This window comes from Bactrocera dorsalis, chromosome 3 (genome assembly GCF_023373825.1).
Source record: "Bactrocera dorsalis isolate Fly_Bdor chromosome 3, ASM2337382v1, whole genome shotgun sequence".
Classification (NCBI taxonomy): domain Eukaryota; kingdom Metazoa; phylum Arthropoda; class Insecta; order Diptera; family Tephritidae; genus Bactrocera; species Bactrocera dorsalis.
Genome location: NC_064305.1, coordinates 43,387,295 through 43,405,780, shown reverse-complemented (window position 1 = coordinate 43,405,780; position 18,486 = coordinate 43,387,295). Strand labels below are relative to the sequence as shown.

General features: G+C 41.9%; 3 protein-coding genes and 1 pseudogene across 18 annotated transcripts in view; 2 read left to right on the top strand and 2 right to left on the bottom strand.

Annotated features, from left to right (window-relative positions):
* Positions 1 to 18,486, bottom strand: part of LOC105232674 (phosphatidylinositol phosphatase PTPRQ) — an 862,901-nt gene that overhangs the window by 659,494 nt on the left and 184,921 nt on the right. For 15 of the 16 annotated variants that reach the window (XM_049451209.1, XM_049451203.1, XM_049451205.1 and 12 more), the window contains one exon: positions 11,174 to 11,286. The exons of the other annotated variant lie outside the window; for it this stretch is intronic. In XM_049451209.1, the coding sequence (XP_049307166.1) occupies positions 11,174 to 11,286 (113 nt within the window). The remainder of the gene's footprint in view (positions 1 to 11,173; positions 11,287 to 18,486) is intronic. 16 annotated transcript variants of the gene reach the window in all.
* The window catches only part of LOC125777147 (uncharacterized), a 495,194-nt gene that overhangs the window by 355,736 nt on the left and 120,972 nt on the right, over positions 1 to 18,486 (top strand). The window lies entirely within an intron of this gene.
* Positions 17,191 to 17,381, bottom strand: LOC125777946 (small nucleolar RNA U3; annotated as a pseudogene).
* LOC125777176 (uncharacterized) lies at positions 17,365 to 18,078 on the top strand. Its single transcript, XM_049451446.1, has 3 exons — positions 17,365 to 17,537; positions 17,592 to 17,790; positions 17,848 to 18,078. Exons 1-3 carry the CDS (start codon positions 17,365 to 17,367, stop codon positions 18,076 to 18,078), a joined length of 603 nt encoding a protein of 200 aa, XP_049307403.1.

Sequence of the window (18,486 nt, the reverse complement as noted above, 5' to 3'; positions counted from 1 at the left end):
CAATCCTTGATAAATACCCCAGAAATTAATGAAGTCCTTGCAAATATGGGAAACAATAAACTATTTGCTGTTATCGACTTAAAAAGATGATGTAATAATATTTGGCAAAAACGAAGAGGAACATTTTAAAAATATTGAATTAATATTTCAAACCTTACAAAATGCTAACATGAAAATCCATATAGACAAATGTACATTTGCTAAAGAAGAGGTAGAATTTTTAGGATATGTAATCAGTTCAAATGGGATAGAAACCAACCCCGAAAAAGTAGAAGCGGTAGCTAAATTTCCAGTTCCACAAACTCTCAAAGAATTAAGATCCTTCCTAGGTATGTCAGGTTACTACCGTCGATTTATCAAGGATTACGCAAAAGTAGCTAAACCATTAAAAGCACTGCTAAGAGGAGAAGCCGGTCATGTCTCCAAACGGAACTCGAAGAAGATAGAAATAGAATTAGACAAAGAGGCTTTAGAAGCATTTAATAAAATAAAAAATAACTTAATATCCAAGGATATAGTTTTAGCGCATCCAAATTTCGATAGAGATTTTGAACTAACGATCGACGTCTCAGATTTCGCATTAGGTGCCGTCCTATCGCAAGACGGTAGATCAATTACTTTCATATCGAGAACTTTAAGTAAAGCCTTGCCTATGCATTAAGCCATAAGAATACTAATAGTAAAATGAAGCGCTGGAAAGCCATTTTAGAAGAACATAACTACGAACTAACTTACAAACCTGGTAAAACAAATGTAGTTGCAGACGCTCTTTCAAGGATACCAATACAAATAAATTCACTCACACCTACGATTCATAGCGATGAGAGCTCAAGTCATAATTTAATCCCTTGTACAGAAGTTCCAATCAATGTTTTCAAAAATTAAATTTTTTTCAAGATTGACGAAATATCTTAATATCTATCCTATTCATTTTAGTAGCATTAAAAGCCGATATACCCAAAAATTAGTTGAGAAGGAGAACGTCATATTAAAAGATCATTTAAGAGCACATAGGAATGCCACTGAAAATAAAACACAAATTCTCGAAAGAAAATATTTTCCCGGTATGTTAAATAAAATAAAACGAATGATAGCCAACTGCACCGTTTGTAAAGAAAATAAGTACGAGAGACATCCCAATCAACCGAAAATTGCAGAAACTCCATTTCCAACATATCCAGGACACACAGTTCATATCGATATATTTTTAACAGAAGGAAAAATGGTAATGACAGCTTAAGACAAATTTACAAAATACTCAGTAACAAAAAGCCTAAATAGCAGAGCAATAGAAGACGTCAGGAAACCTTTAAGAGATATTATATTTTTCTTCGGAGTACCAAAATTGATAGCTATCGACAATGAGCCATCTTTAAATTCAGCCTCTTTAAAATTCATGATGAAAGACGAGTTAGGAATAGAACTTTACACTACTCCTCCATACAAAAGCCAAGCTAACGAACAAGTGGAAAGGTTCCACTCTACATCAATAGAAATAATTAGCTGCATAAAAGGAAACGGTGGACACAGAAATTTTGAAGAACTTTTAGAAAGAGCAGTATCTGAGTATAATCATTCAGTTCACTCCACTACATTTAAAAGACCAGTATACTTCCCGTCGGAAGTACAGATCCTCGACTACTCGAACTCCCAATTAATAACAAAAGAAAAGGGAACGGCTAGACTACAAACAGAAATATTTAGGATAATACATGAAATTGGCATAGAAAAATATACGGAGACATTAGACCACATAGAAGCGACTATTAAAACTGAAACTATCCGCAAAAACCCTAACTACCCCTTCATATTCCACATAATAACACAGATAAGAGCCCAACTTAACAATCTAAAAGTAGAGCAAAAAATAAAAAGATCAATAAATTTCCTGGGTAGCGCATGGAAATGGATTCCAGGAAGTCCAGACCATGAAGACTACGAAATAATTTCAAAAAAAAAAAGTAATGTCTTACAAAATAACAATAATCAGGTATTAATTAACAAACTTACAATAGGCAAAATTAGTGAAATAACAAATATTACAAATTATATAATTAAAACCAGCTCATTTTACAAGAAAAACATATCTATACAAATTAAAAGTAGAGGAAATTTCCTACAATTTATGTCCTAACCTTTTCTTTCCTAAAATCAATAGTTTCGGCGTACGAGCACCGTAAAGTGTAATTCAATGCATGCTTCGGTAGAAATACTCATTTCCACACCACCCTGAAGTAGAGAAATGGATGCTTTTTTTATCGTGGTATCCCCAGTAGGTCTAGTCCACATCAGAGTCACTATTTAAATATTTAGGTCAATTTCCGTTGCTTCATTCTTCTTGACGGACCAGGTGTTGGGTTTTCATCGTCTTCAAAACCGATTGAACTATTGAAGACGGAAGTTTCTTCAGCATCATCGACGATAGGACCATCACTTTCATCTTCGTTCTCGATTTCATCGTTTATTTGCTCGAGTATAGTGTCCATTTCTTCTTCTTCAATGTCGTCTTGGGACAAGAGCATACCAAAAGCTATAAAAATGCCAAATTTCAAAACTCCCGGAAAACTTTCCAAGTAAAAATGCCAAATGACTGTACTAATATTAGAGCAGGTAAAAATAACGGGAGAATCAATAAAATCAATTTCAATACCTTTTTAAACTGTGAAAAGGGAATTTATGGAATAGAAAATTATTGTAAAAAATATAATTCCCTACAAATATGCTTAAGCAATAATGTATTATATTTAAGTAATGATACTTGTATAAATAATATTTTAAAAAGTCGTTTGCCAAACTGCACGGAGGTCAACAACCAACATATTCCAACTACAGAGGAAATGGGACCTGGAAAAATATTTCTAAATAAATACAACGGAGAAATTACAATAAACAACGAACCTACATTTTTAAACGGGACCTTCATCATTTTGTATACCAACGTAACAATCGTTATGGGTGTATGAATTAGCCCCCACTGAATTAACCCCCACCGGGAAAAATGACTTAAGCCCCACCAATTTGACAACAAAATTAAAAATGGTAGAAAGTGGGGCTAAAGTCATTTTCGTGGGGATTAATTCTTGTTTTTTTTAGTGGGGATTCTGTCATGTAAGAACCCCCACGTTTGGTGGGGCTTAATTCATTTTGATTGGTGGGGATAAAAGCACTTTCGTGGGGCTTAATGCATTTTTTTTTTCGTGGGGATTCCGTCATTTTTGGTGGGGAAAGATTCACTGAGAAATTGGTGGGGCTTAAGTCATTTTGCCCGGTGGGGGTTAATTCAGTGGGGGCCAATTCATACACCCATCGTTATCAATGGAAAAAAGTTCTATAACGAAGAAAGAACAGCAAGTAAACCACTCCCAGCCATCCTGCAATCGTCATCCGCACCACTCAATATAGAAGAATTCCTCTCGCTGGAGATGCTGAAACAGCTTAACTTCAACAATGCAAGAGAAGTAAGTCTGTTAGAGGCAGCAACCAGATTCAAATACGGAACCAGCATCACTCTAATCGTCATTCTAATAATCATGGCCTTAATTTTCGGGAAGAATCTTCGTATGAAACAACAAGAAGATGAACCCAATAAACTATCACAACCGGCAATAGAAGGACTAAACCAAATTTTCAATACACCTAAAGATTCAAACGAGGATGTTTGAATTTCAAGGGGGGACTAGTTAGCACCTCACACATTCAAAAGGTATCATATGATGCATTAATATCATATGATACAAAGTAATACAATATATAATTACGTGGACACCGATTTTCTGGTTAACATTTTGCACGCTCCAACAAGACGGGGCTCCGGGCAACAACCGAATTATTTCGAGAAAAGAAAGATTCGATTATTTCAAGAGATTGCGACAATGAATGGCTTCCAAGAAGTTTTGATTTAACCCCATTTGACTACTTCTTGAGGGGTTATTCGAAATTATTGGTCTTCAAAACTAAACTAGACTCTCTTCAAACCTTAGAAGTCAATGCTTAACGTACTAAAGTATGTGCACGAAAAAAACCGGTCACATAGAAATCCGCGCAGCTTAGAAATTTCTAACGGTAAAATCAAAATTCAAATTTACACGCAAAGTTTACTACATTATCTATTAAAATATGGTTAGTGTAAAATTTCTCAGTAATTAATATACACGTTCGCGAATCGTTTTGCGCAAAAAGCTGGAAAATCCAGGCATGTCTCACAGCGACATCGCCAAAAAACTTATAATTGCAAAATCTTCGGTATCTTTCGTACTTAAGAGATACAGTGACTCCTTATCATTGAATAGAAAGGCCGGTAGTGGTAGAAAACAAGGATTTGAATCTCCTTCATATGTACAGAAAGTACGCAAACAAAATGGATTACGTTCCTTCAGAGTGAATGCAGCACCAAACCGCAATGATAACCATCATGTTTTGGTAAAACGACGTGCTCGACAATTATATGAAAAGTTCATGCCTAATTTAAACTGCGCCGTTATGGACGATGAATCCTATGTAAAAGCGGACTTTAAACAAATTCGAGGGGAACAATTTTACACAGCAAACAAAAAGGGAAGAGTTTCTGATAAATTTAAAAATAAAATGCTTGACAAATTCTTAAAAAAAAATGACAGGCCATTTGCCAGTGTCGCTCTAAAGGGAACCTTTTATAGGCTATGGAACAATGAATCAAAAAATTTATGTTAATGAGTGCTTACAGAAACAGAAACGTCTTTTGTATTTAATTAAGCTTCATAAGGAGCCAGTACTCTTTTGACCTGATCTTGCGACATGTCTTTACGTAAAACCCGCTTTAAAGTGGTTGTTGTTGCTAAACAGGTGAATCCTCCGAATTGCCCAGAGCTCAGGCCGATTGAGATTTATTGGGCCATTATTAAAGCGAAACTGTTAAAGGCACAACGTACAGTGAAAAATAAGAAGCAATTTGGGAATAAGTGGCGAAACGTCAGTAAAGTCTTCAATAAGTGCAAGCGCTTATGAAGGATGTAAAGTCTAAATTACGACTATTCGCTTATAAAAAATATCCTGAATATTCTATGTTGAATTTCTCTGCGAATGGTAGGCACCTTGTCGTGGTGCAGGGTCTTAAACCGCAGCATAACACGGCATCTCTCAGCCACCAGGGATGATGCTGCATAGCATCAAGAGCTACCACTTCCTAATCCAGGGTGTTATGCGACCCGTGCCGATTGGATGATTTGCAGCCAGGAGGTAAATTCGACTGTACTCGCACGGAGCCTTTCCAACACCGGGCCGCCTTGGGAAGTAAAGGTGACCTTACTGCGGCAAGGGGCTCTGGCGCAGCGAACTTTTCAGATTCTCCTTTCCTAAGACTAGACCGGGAGGCGCACAACAGGGGCCGAACGGTTGAACGAACAAGATGAATCAACAACAACAACAACAAACAACAACAACAACAACAACGGCTACAACCAAAGCAACAACAACTAAAACAACGGACAATAGCAGCAGTAGCAGTAGTACCGCTAGCAAGGGTGGCTCAGGGGCTAGACGAAAGTCTAGCTTCCTGGATGCCCTGTCGCCGGAAGAACGAGAACTCTTTGAGCAGCACGCACGCGACGACGACGATGTGCCCTCTTGCAGCGGCACTCAGCGTAGTGTGTCAACCGTGACCACAGTAAATCGCGCAAACGCTGTCCCCGCAACCCCCTCGAGCAGGATCGACTGCGGAGAGGAGGGTGGTTTCACGAAAGTTGAATCAAGGGGTGAACGTAAAAGGAGACAGCAACGAGGGAACATTCCATGTACCCCGGAACCAGGACGGCCAGGAGGTCACGACGACCCACGTAGAGCGGGAATGAGCGGAGCCACTCTTAAGTGGTACCTGAGATTCCTCGAAGACGGCATGACACCGAAGTCAGCTGAGAAGCGGGCTCTAGTAGGAGCAGTGGGAACAACCCCTCTCCTAATAATGCACGTACAGGTGCCAATGGTGGATCGGCTGCAACAAGACGCAGAAACCGGAGGCGTCGCCGAGCTCAAACAGCCTTGTCGGAGGGACGGAGTGAGGCAAGGCCGGCGCCCCAAAAGGAGGTGCGTATGGAGAAAAGAAAGATTGGCCAAATAACACCGCAGGAGCCATCAAGAACCAAGCGAATACGGGAAGATAAATCACAGGAGGCCAGTGAAAAGCGCTCCAACCCCAACCAACTCGGTGGCTGTGAGAAGCATCCGGATGACAGTGTTGCCCCGCAACTACCCGGCGGAGGCCCTAGAGTCCGAACAGCTGACGGCTCTCCAGGATTGTATTGTAAATGCCCTATCTATCGGCGTCGGCTTCACCGGCGCCTTTAATGGCATATTCTTTAAGGGTGACATGCTGCTGGTCGACTGCCAGGATGAGAAGACGGCCACCTGGCTGAAGGAGATCACGCCAAGGCTAGAGGGCTGGAAGGGTCCGGCCCTGTGTGTAAGGAGAGGCGAAGAAATACTGCAACTGCATAGCATGGTGGTGTTCTTTCCTAGAAGCTCAGACAAGAACTACGACTTCGCGCTCAGCCTGGTGAGAAACCAGAACGAAGGTTTAAGTACCACTGCGTGGAAGGTCGTAGCAAGCAGTGTTGAGGGTTCTAGGTGGAACCTCAGCATTTCGATGGACGACGAATCCTACAAATATATCAGGCAGAAGGGATTCAAGATGAATTTCCGCTTCGGCAACATTGTTGTGAGGCCATAGAGGCCCAAGGCTACTTCCATGAGCCAAGGAACAACGACGGGGATGACCGTAGCACCGGCTCCACCCGTAACCCGCCCAGCAGCGCACGAGGCGACTGCAGCTGTGGTTTCGGGAGAGCAAAATGAGTCCCCCCGCGAACCCATCTCGGCTGGGCAGGTTGCGACTACCGCCGCGGATGTAGACAGGAGCAACGAGCTCCCCAATGAGAGGAAAGACATGCTGCCATCCACCCAAGAGTTTCTGGAAGGGCTGGAGATGCAGGTCGATGGAGAGATCGAGGACGCGGACCCGTCTCTCACCGAACCCCTACTATAAGCTCCAGAACCGGCATAGAAGTAGCCCAGGTGAACCTTCATCACGCATCGGCAGTCTCGGCGGTTATCGTGAAGAGGTTCATTTCGGATAACCTGGGCATCCTTCTAATCCAGGAACCTTGGGTGCTCAGAGGAGAGGTAAGAGGCCTCAACACGAGAAGGAGCAAGGTAATCTGGGATCTCTCTAGCGAGAGACCCCGTTCTTGTGTAGTCGTTAGAGCCGATATAGACTTTTTCTGTATTTCAGAGTTTCTAACGCAAGACCTGGTGGCGGTGCAGGTAAAGGACAAGGAAGGATCGGACTTCGTCCTCGCATCCGCATACTTTCCGGGAGAGACAGCCACAGCACCCCCCCCATCGATACTCAGTCTGTTGGAATATTGTAAAGCCAACAATCTTCCCCTGACTATAGGATGCGATGCAAATGCGCATCACACGGAATGGGGTAGCACGGACTGCAACGTGAGGGGTGAGTCACTTCTTGAATTTATAATTAGTAATAGCATTAGCATAGAGAATGTGGCTTGTGAGCCAACCTTCATAACTAGTGTCCGCAGGGAGGTCCTAGACATTACCCTGAGCAATGACAACATGATCGGGCTGATCTCATAGTGGCGGGTGTCGAAAGAGCCCTGACTATCAGATTACAGGATCATTCGTTTTGTTCTTAGGGTGGTAGTCGGAGACCGACCTCCAACTCGTACCCCTAGAAATACGAACTGGGGCATTTTTAGAGAGACTCTAAGCAAAAATATAAGTGAAGTGGAGTAGGCGGATGTTAGGTCCACCACAGTTGGACTGGAGATCAGACTGAGTGCCATAAACCAGTCCATTGTGAATGCCTATCATTGCGCTTGTCCACTGAAAGCGACCACCATCAAACAAAGCTGCCCCTGGTGGTCCAGTAAACTCTCAGCCCTCAGACTTAGGGTGCGCAAGCTGTTCAACAAAGCCAAGCGCACAGGCAGCTGGGAGGACTACAAATGGTACCTAACCAACAGTCCAATATTTTCAGGAAATTCTGTGATAGCGTCTCCTCGACCTCGGAAGCAGTTCGACTGCACAAGGCGTTGTCGAAGGGTAAGACGGACACAGTATTATCCCTAAAAAAACAGGACGGGACCTATACGACAAGCGCAGAGGAGAGGGCAGAAACACTCCTACAAACGCACTTCCCGGAGACGGTTCAAGCTGACCTAACCCCAACCTCGGTCACACGTAGGCCGGATCGCTCAGACTGGCTGACTGCAAGGAACCTGTTCACTGCAGACTCAGTCCGGTGGGCACTGGCCTCCTTTTCGGGCTTCAAGTCACCGGGAGTGGACGGCGTCGTCCCGGTCCTCTTGCAGCAAGGTATGGACATTCTCCTACCACACCTACTAGTGCTGATGAGAGACAGCCTGGCGTTGTCGTATATCCCTGAGCCATGGAGGATTGCAAAAGTAATTTTCATCCTCAAGAGGAGGAGAGACTACTCGCTAGCCAAATCGTTCCGGTCTATAAGTCTCACATCCTTTATGCTGAAGGGGATGGAAAAAGTAGTAGACAACCATATCAGATCGCAAGCGCTGAAGATCGCACCCCTACATGCCAGACAATACGCGTACAGAGCGGGTAGATCCACAAACACTGCTCTGTACCAACTCACGTCTGAGCTGCAGGAGTCGCTGGATAATGGCGAGGTTGCGATCTGCGCCTTCCTTGATATTGAGGGTGCCTTTGATAATGCGTCTCACACTAGCGTGATCAAAGCACTCAAGAGAAGGAACGTTAACCCCCCGATACGCAGATGGATAGAAGCCCTTCTGCGCACTAGGGTTGCAGAAACAACAGTTGGAGAAAGTAAGATTCGTCTTGGCACCACAAGGGGCTGCCCACAGGGTGGAGTACTGTCCCCTCCGCTTTGGAGCCTGATAGTAGACGAACTACTCGAGTTGCTTACCAGCAATGGAATCCGCTGTCAAGGGTACGCGGACGACATTGTCATAATGGCGAGAGGCAAATTTGAGAATTGTTCAGAGGGGCTTAAACCTGGCGAAAGGATGGTGCAACACGGTAGGGCTAAACATTAATCCAGCAAAAAACACCGTGATCCCATTCACTAAGCGGAGATCTCTTCCGGGCCTGAGGTCCCTAACAGTTGGAGGCGCAGAGGTGAAAATGTCTAAGGAGGTCAAATTCCTTGGCCTCACCCTAGACTCAATGTTAAGATGGAGCAGGCATTTGGACTTAACGCAAAGCAACTAGAGCGCTTATGATTTGCAGACGCATGGCCGGCAGATCATGGGGATGCAAGCCAAATATCATTAGATGGCTGTATACCATGATAGTAAGGCCTATCGTCACCTGTGGAGCGGTTGCCTGGGCCACCAAAGCAGCGCAGTCCTCTGTGATTCAGAGACTGTCAAAGCTGCAAAGACTTGCATGTGTCTGTGCTTCGGGAGCAATGCGCACATGACCTACGGTGGCACTGAAAGTCATATTAGAGCTCACACCGCTGCATCAGGTGATCAAGCAAGCAGCAAAGCACGCCATGCTTCTAATGTCAGCAGAAGGCTGTGGAAGATAATGTCCTCTAGACAGATGGACGCTCTAGCGGAAAGCACACCGCTGGCCCTCCTCCCAAGAGACGGCACAACGAAGAAAATAAACCTTAAGAAAAATTTCGAAGTAACTCTAGGCAGAAAGAAGGAGTGGAATGGAAAGGCTGCTAGAAGACAGGACCATTCAATGGTACGCCGATGGCTCGAAAACACCGGAAGGCATTGGGGCAGGTATTGCGGGTCCGCGTTCTAAGCTTTGCATACCTATGGGCTGCTTCCCAAGCATCTTCCAGGCTGAAGTTCTTGCCATTAGTCAGTGCACTGAAGTCAACCTCAGCCGCAACTATCGCAACCAGCGCATAGCTATTCTTAGCGATAGTCAAGCGGCACTAAAAGCGATCTCATCATACGAGACCAAATCGCTTTTAGTAGAAGAATGCATAGAAAGGCTAAACCGCCTGTCCTTGTGCAACCGTGTGCACCTAATTTGGGTACCAGGGCACAAGGGAGTAGAAAGAATTGAGAAGGCCGACGAACTGCCCCGCACGGCGGCAGCGTTCAAGATGTTGGGACCAGAGCCGTACATAGCAGTAGGACCCCACACCATTAAGGAGCTGCTCCGCACGGAGGAGAGAGAGGAGAGAGAGCGACACTGGCGGCAGGCAGCAAGTATGTGCCACGCAAAGCTGCTCCTAGGAGGGTATAACCTCTCCAGGTTTAAAGAACTAAGTAACCTCCCCCGTGAGAAATTCCGTCTCCTCGTCGCAGTCTACACAGGGGCTCAGGAAGCACCTGTCCAACATGGGCATGGTCTCCTGTGCTAATTGCCGGTTCTGCGACCTGGAACAGGAAACACCAGCACACCTAATCCTAGATTGCACAGCAATCTGTGGAAAAGGCTAAAGGCCCTGGATTCCGTCTATATCAGCAGGTATCACATCACCTCACTAGCACTCGGCAAACTACTGGAACTGTTCAGGTTGCTGGGGCTTTGGGAGGTCATGTGATATAGGAGAGGGCACAATAGACAATAGGTCGCGGTGCAGAACCTCAATTAATATTCTATTCTATATGTTGAATTCGTATAAATCTACATATAAACTATAACTTGTATAAATATTTTTGAAATTGAATGATAAACATACGTTTTATAACGTTATACGTTCGACCAATTTTTTTCGTGCACATACTTTATTCATCACGCACGACTTAATTTAGTGGAAAAGCCACTCAAAAATAGGGGTTATAGAGTTCGTTCATGAAAAAGAAATCGTGAGATTTGAATAATGTTGTGTTCAGAACTTAATTGTGTCGATTGTACTTCGCTTTAAAAATTAGTGTTTTTTATTAAAAAAAAATCATATCACTCTTATTGGAAAACCGGAGATCTTTATCTTGATTTAGTTTGAATGGCAGTTATATGCCGTAGATCAGCGGTTTTCACCAATGAGCAGTTACTCTGGGATAAAGGGAAAATTTCGGATCAATATCTAAAAACAGGTATATAGATATGTATATAGATGTAAACAGGCTCAGTGTTAAATTTTGTAATAGGATACATGAGTATACATACATATATGTGCTTGCATTTATTTTTTCGAACTAGTACTACTTACCTGAATATTCCGTACTTGTGTAAAGTGTTCGCTCAATAATCCCACCCTCTTCGATAATTAAAGACTTGATTGAAACTGTGGCAACATAACTATTGCATGGCATAAGGTCATAGCTAGAATAAATGTGAATATTATATATTGTAACTGTAGAAAATAAAAACCAAGTTTTAATTGAGCAATAAATAAACACATATTTATTTAAAACATATATTGCGGCGTTCTAAAAATAAGTTTAGATTATATATGTATATTGTTGTAATTGTACAAAAAAAAGGTGCGTGTGGAGTCCCTACGCGCGGAAGAAGTTATACTTCTTAGTGATATTCAGAAATGCATATCATTTTGTTTGAAAGAAAACTAGAAAACTTAAATTCACATCTTATAAATTTATTATGCACATAAAATGAAGAATAAAGCAAAGTCTAAATGAAGGAGTTTTGACTCGGAAAGAAGTTCTGTCTCTTCGTTGCGGAAGAGAATATGCAGCGTAATCATCTCTCTTTTGTTCTTCGCCAATTTGGCTGCCATATTGACTTGTGAAGATCAATTTTTTGTTGGTGACATATTCATATGTGTACGCACTCGAAAGAAGGCGGCTATATGGAAATGCCATCCCAACTTTGCGCAGCTGGAATCGCCTTTCTCTTCAGATGGTTTTGTTCGTACAACTATCAATAATATTAATATATACAGCTGCTACTTACCTCCAAGGCTTAGCGACGAAGAATACAGGCGTATTATCGACAACCTAGTGGCCGATGCCAGATGCAAGACCAAAGTGATAATAGCTGGTGATTTTAATGCCTGAACTATCGAATGGGGATGCAAAAGAACCAACAGTAGAGGGAAAACCTTACTAGAAGCCTTTGCTTCTCTTGGTCTGGAGGTTTTAAATGTAGGCAATCAATGCACCTTTAACAAAGGTGGCCGACAATCGGTGATTGATTTAACATTTGTTCACTCGAGTTTAGTTCGCAGATCTCACTGGAAAATCAGCGATCATTACACTTTTAGCGATCACTACGCAATTATATTCGAGATAAATACTACACACGCACGACAGGGTTTATCGACCCAAAAACAGAGTAACTGACGACTCAAAACATTCGACCCAGACCTCTTTGAAGAAGCCTTCAGACCAACTACCCTTCCCGATAATCTGTTGTCGGCTAACAAAGCTGCTCGGTCGATTATGAATTGTATTAAGAGCGCATGCGACGCTTCAATGTCTAAGCTATCCCGACGCAAACACCGTCCCCAGTATATTCGTGGAGCGAGACAATCGCAAGATTACGTAAGGAATGCCAACAAGCAAGACGCTCGTACCAAAGGTCACGTGGTACATCTGAACACACCACCCTCCAAAAAAACTTCAAGGACAAGAGAAAATTGCTAAAACAGGCAATTAAAAAAAGTAAGCAGGAATGTTTTCTTAAATTGTGCGACGATGTTGAAAACAACGCTCGTGGACTTGCTTATAAAACAGTAATGGGAAAACTCCGCACTGGCGGACAAATGCCAACCTCCCCCTCAGTAATTAAGAGAATAGTTTCGGTACTCTTCCCTACCCGACCCCTACTCCATCACGAGACCGTGAGGGTACCACAAATACAGGATATACCGCCTGTTTCGAAAGAAGAAGTCCGAGAAGTGTGCACACGATTAAACCCATCTAAAGCCCCGGGACCTGATGGAATTCCGAATGTAGCGCTAAAAACGGCGATTGGCAGAAACGTAGAACCTTTTCTAACAATGTACAATATATGCATCCAAGAATGCCGCTTTCCCACCATTTGGAAAAGGCAATATCTGTTATTACTGCCGAAACCTAATAAACCAATGACAGAACCGTCCCACTTCCGACCCCTCTGCATGTTAGACTCTGCTGGAAAGGTTCTGGAGCGGATCATACGGCTAAATAAGGCAATTGAAGATGCCGGTGGACTATCCCCAAACCAATTCGGATTCAGAAAGGCAAAATCGACAGCTGCAGCGGTAACTCTAGTGAAGACCCTGGCTGAACGGGCTATAAGTGGGAAAAGATGGAAAGGAGGCACAATACAGTACTGTATGGTGGTAACGCTGGATGTAAAAAATGCCTTTAACTCGGCATCCTGGCGTAGTATATTGAGTGCACTAAAAAGCTTCTCCGTGCCTCTATATCTACTTGGGCCGCTACTCTGGAACATCATGTACGATGGAGTACTGCGACTGAAGGTACCTAAAAACGTACACATCATTGGGTTCGCAGACGATATCGCTGTTGTGGTTATAGCGAAGCACATACACGATATAGTTACGATTACCAATAGGACAATAACGTTAATAAGCGATTGGCTCGAAACTAACGGACTGAACCTAGCGGAGAGCAAGACCGAGGCGGTACTCATTACTGGCAGAAAAAGTTCGGGAAGTTGCCACGTTCAGCACAAAGGCTGTAAGCATCACTACACAACCGGCAATCAAATTCTTGGAGATTATTCTTGATGCAAGGATCTTCTTTAAGGAGCACTTAGTGTACACATGCGACAAAGCTACAAAAGTGTGCAGAGCCTTGTTAATGCTAAATGTTCGCGGGCCAAAGCAAAATAGAAGACGACTATTAGTTGATGTACTAAAGTCAGTCGTGCTGTACGGCGTCCAGATATGGGGAAAAGCCCTCAAAATAAAATCTTATCGCCGCGGCCTATTTTCTATATATGCCACTTGCGCGCTGAGAGTATGCTCTGCGTTTCGCACAGTATCGGAGGATGCTGCCCTATTAATTTCGGGCCTACACCCTTTAGACCTCTTGGCCAAAGAAATTCAATGTCTTACAAATGACAGGTTACCGCATACTACACAGAAAGAAATTGTAAGGGCAGAGACGATGAAACACTGGCAAAAACGCTGGGAGGAAAGTGAAAACTGGCGGTGAGCATTCCGACTGATCCTCAACGTTGAACCATGGCTAAACGGACCGCACGGCGACCTAGATTTCCACCTAACTCAAATCCTCACAGGACATGGCTGCTTCAAAGCATATTTGAAACGATTCGGACACGAAAATAAAGACACATGCGATTATTGCGGAGGCGATACCATCGAAAATGTAGAACACACATTCTTCTATTGCCCGAAACATAATCATGAGAGGCAATACTTAAAAAATGCGTTCGGTGTAGACCCAACTCCTGATAATTTGGTAAGCCAAATGGTCGAATCAGTAGACAAATGGAAAGCTGCTTGCGAAGTGGCAGCCAGGGTTATGAAATCCCAACGTGCTAGCGAACAGCGGCGGAGAAAAGAGCTGTTAAATGTAATGAACAACCACGACCCAAGCACACTAACATTGACGAGACGGGAAGGGTTGGCGACGAACAATGTACAAGGGGGGTTATCAGACCAACAGAGGCGGGGCCAAGTAAATGCAACTTGTAACTGAATGCATTTTGACCATCACGTACGCATGAGTGTCACTCAACCATCCTCCCGACGTAATACTTGACGGTGGTACCGGGGGGAACGGTACAGGACGGTAGGAGGTTTAGTTTGGATTAAAGTTCCACACTGGCTGGGATCCAGGCTTTCGATGCTTCCTCCTCGTAAGGCAACGCATATGTATGTTTGTATGCTTTTGCATTATTTGTTCGGCAATGTATGCAAATATATGTACATATAAGTATATATGAATGTATCAACATGCAAGTCAATGCGCGCACATGTAATAAGTATATTGATAAGTGATGAAAATATGATTTCAATTTCTGAACGCGCACATGCGTATACGTACACACATATGAGTATGTGCAGATACCGTATACTATACAAATAAATATTTTTCTTACTAATAGAAATTAAATTTATCACAGCAATATACATAATATACATATAAATAATATTGCTGTGATAAATTTAATTTCTATTAGTAAGAAAAATATTTATTTGTATAGTATACGGTGTTAAAAGCAAAAAAATTAAAAATTTATTCTATCGCGATTCGAACCAAGCGCTTACCACCAACACCACCATTGACACTTAGGTTGCCTTGACTTAAGTATGGTTTGGTTATGTATGCAAGAAACATGCGATGGTTCTAATAATTTTGTTTAAGTATAGAAATATGCTTTTGTATAACATTTGCTTTCGCAAACATACAGACAAATGTGTAAACGACATAATACATGTATATGTATGTATGATTGTTTCGCATTTTGCTTCTGAATATCACTAAGAAGTAACGGGTGATTTTTTTGAGGTTAGGATTTTCATGCATTAGTATTTGACAGATCACGTGGGATTTCAGACATGGTGTCAAAGAGAAAGATGCTCAGTATGCTTTGACATTTCATCATGAATAGACTTACTAACGAGCAACGCTTGCAAATCATTGAATTTTATTACCAAAATCAGTGTTCGGTTCGAAATGTGTTTCGCGCTTTTTTATCGACAAATTTTGTTCAGCGATGAGGCTCATTTCTGGTTGAATGGCTACGTAAATAAGCAAAATTGCCGCATTTGGGGTGAAGAGCAACCAGAAGCCGTTCAAGAACTGCCCATGCATCCCGAAAAATGCACTGTTTGGTGTGGTTTGTACGCTGGTGGAATCATTGGACCGTATTTTTTCAAAGATGCTGTTGGACGCAACGTTACGGTGAATGGCGATCGCTATCGTTCGATGCTAACAAACTTTTTGTTGCCAAAAATGGAAGAACTGAACTTGGTTGACATGTGGTTTTAACAAGATGGCGCTACATGCCACACAGCTCGCGATTCTATGGCCATTTTGAGGGAAAACTTCGGACAACAATTCATCTCAAGAAATGGACCCGTAAGTTGGCCACCAAGATCATGCGATTTAACGCCTTTAGACTATTTTTTGTGGGGCTACGTCAAGTCTAAAGTCTACAGAAATAAGCCAGCAACTATTCCAGCTTTGGAAGACAACATTTCCGAAGAAATTCGGGCTATTCCGGCCGAAATGCTCGAAAAAGTTGCCCAAAATTGGACTTTCCGAATGGACCACCTAAGACGCAGCCGCGGTCAACATTTAAATGAAATTATCTTCAAAAAGTAAATGTCATGAACCAATCTAACGTTTCAAATAAAGAACCGATGAGATTTTGCAAATTTTATGCGTTTTTTTTTTTTTTTTAAAAAGTTATCAAGCTCTTAAAAAATCACCCTTTATAACTTCTTCCGCGCGTAGGGACTCCACGCACATTTTTTGTATAGTATACCATGTTAAAAGGCATACATCTTCTATCCTATCTTGTGTATCTGCACATACTCATATGAGTGTATGTATACGCACGTGCGCGTTCAGAAATTGAAATCATATTTTCATCACTTATCAATATACTTATTACATGTGCGCGCATTGACTTGCATGTTCATACATTCATATATACTTATATGTACATATATTTGAATACATTGCTAAACAAATAATGCACAAGCATACAAACATACATATGCGTACACATATGAATATGTCACCAACAAAAAATTGATCTTCGCAAGAGAATATGGCAGCCAAATTGGCGAAGAACAAGTGTAGTAAATTTTACAACAAAAACAGGCGCAATTCCACAAGCGCAGGCGCTTCATTCATAAAAACAGAGGCCTTAACATCTCCCCGAGCATGCCTTTGCCAACAAGTCGTCTTTTCGCGACGATGGCAAAAGCTAAAAATCATAAATTGCACAACTTTCTGGTGCTTCTCGTAAAAATCTGCGTCGATATGTATTCACGATCATACGTATACATACATACATATTTACGCATGTTTGTAGGCGAAGCTGCTACAGCGGTAAGGGGTGACAATCGGAGGCCATTACTTTACTTATGCCATAGAAATTCTTTTGCTACGAATATGGAAATGACAACGAAATAATGCAAATATGCATTTTTCTAAAGGTCATTAATTTTTTTGAAGAAATGAAAGGAATGAATGATCCTGAGAAGTATGTATAGTCTTAACTTTTCAACGGCCAACGATGAGTATTTCAACCAAAAGGAATTTATTCATTAAAATCACCACTCAGAAGTCGTTTTATCCGTTGTAAACGAACGATTTTCGAAGAAACATCATTTCTAATATGCCACAAGACAAAATTAGAAATGAACTTCTTAAACCTCACGCTGTCAGATAAAACGATATACCTCGGGGGTTACTCTGTAAGGCGTTTCGCAAGTGAAAAAGCTCGTAAATGAAAAAAAGCAACTCTGTAAGGCGACAAGCGCATTGGAAATTGCGTTTTGCGCACTTATTTTTACCCCTTCGCAATGGCAGCACTCTGTATTGCGTAAACGACTGTCAAATCTGTGCGTTTAACGTATTTTTGATTCGATATCAAACTGGCAAACGCAACGGACAAAAAATGTAAGTTTATAAGGCATATTTGTAGTTTTAATTAAAAAATAAATTATTTAACAGGGAACATTCAAAAAATAAACAGACAAACCCAACACAGTTCGAAATTTTAATCAATTTTATGAATACACATTCGGAACTTTCCAAAGGACAACTTAAAACTGTGGACGCGAAAAATGCAGCAAATAATTTGTGGAAAGAGTTGGTATGTGACCTTAATGCTGCGGGGCCACCATCGCGCGATGTTTTAAAATGGAAAAAGGTAAAAAAGATTAAATATAAATGATTTTTGAAGCACATATTACTTAATTATTTAAAGGTTTGGTCGGATTATAAAACCCATTTAAAAGCAAAAATGCGGCGGAACAAAGTAAGCATTTCTGGAACTGGTGGTGGTCCTCCAAGTCATTGCTCCTTAACACCGTTGGAGGAGCAGGTTAGTGAACTTCTGGCAATGGAAATATCCGTCAGTGGAATAAGCGGCACCTCAGAATTTGGTGCAGCACAATTAACACAACCAAGTGGGTCAGACATCCAGAGCCGGAACTAGCTGCTTCAGCGCCTGTGGCAACAACCTTGCTTGCGCCCTTACCATATAGTATAATGGAAACCGATGTTGTCCAAATCAAAAATCATATATTTACAAGTGAAAGAACGTACATCTTATTTTCAATAATAATTTATACAAGGATCGCTTATATCGTTCAGAATAATACTTTTCTGGATTTCGCCTCTGCAAATAAATCGATTATTTTATCGAAATTGAGACGTGTTGTAGTATCCTTCTCAATCGACAAAATAGAGATATTCGCCAACCGTTCCTGGCCTAAAGAGGAACGAAGATAAGATTTGATGAGTTTTAGCTTACTAAAAGAACGCTCGCAAGTAGCCGTCGTAACAGGCATGCATAAGAATATTCTCATCCTCGAGTGACAGATCGAATATTTTTTCTAATACA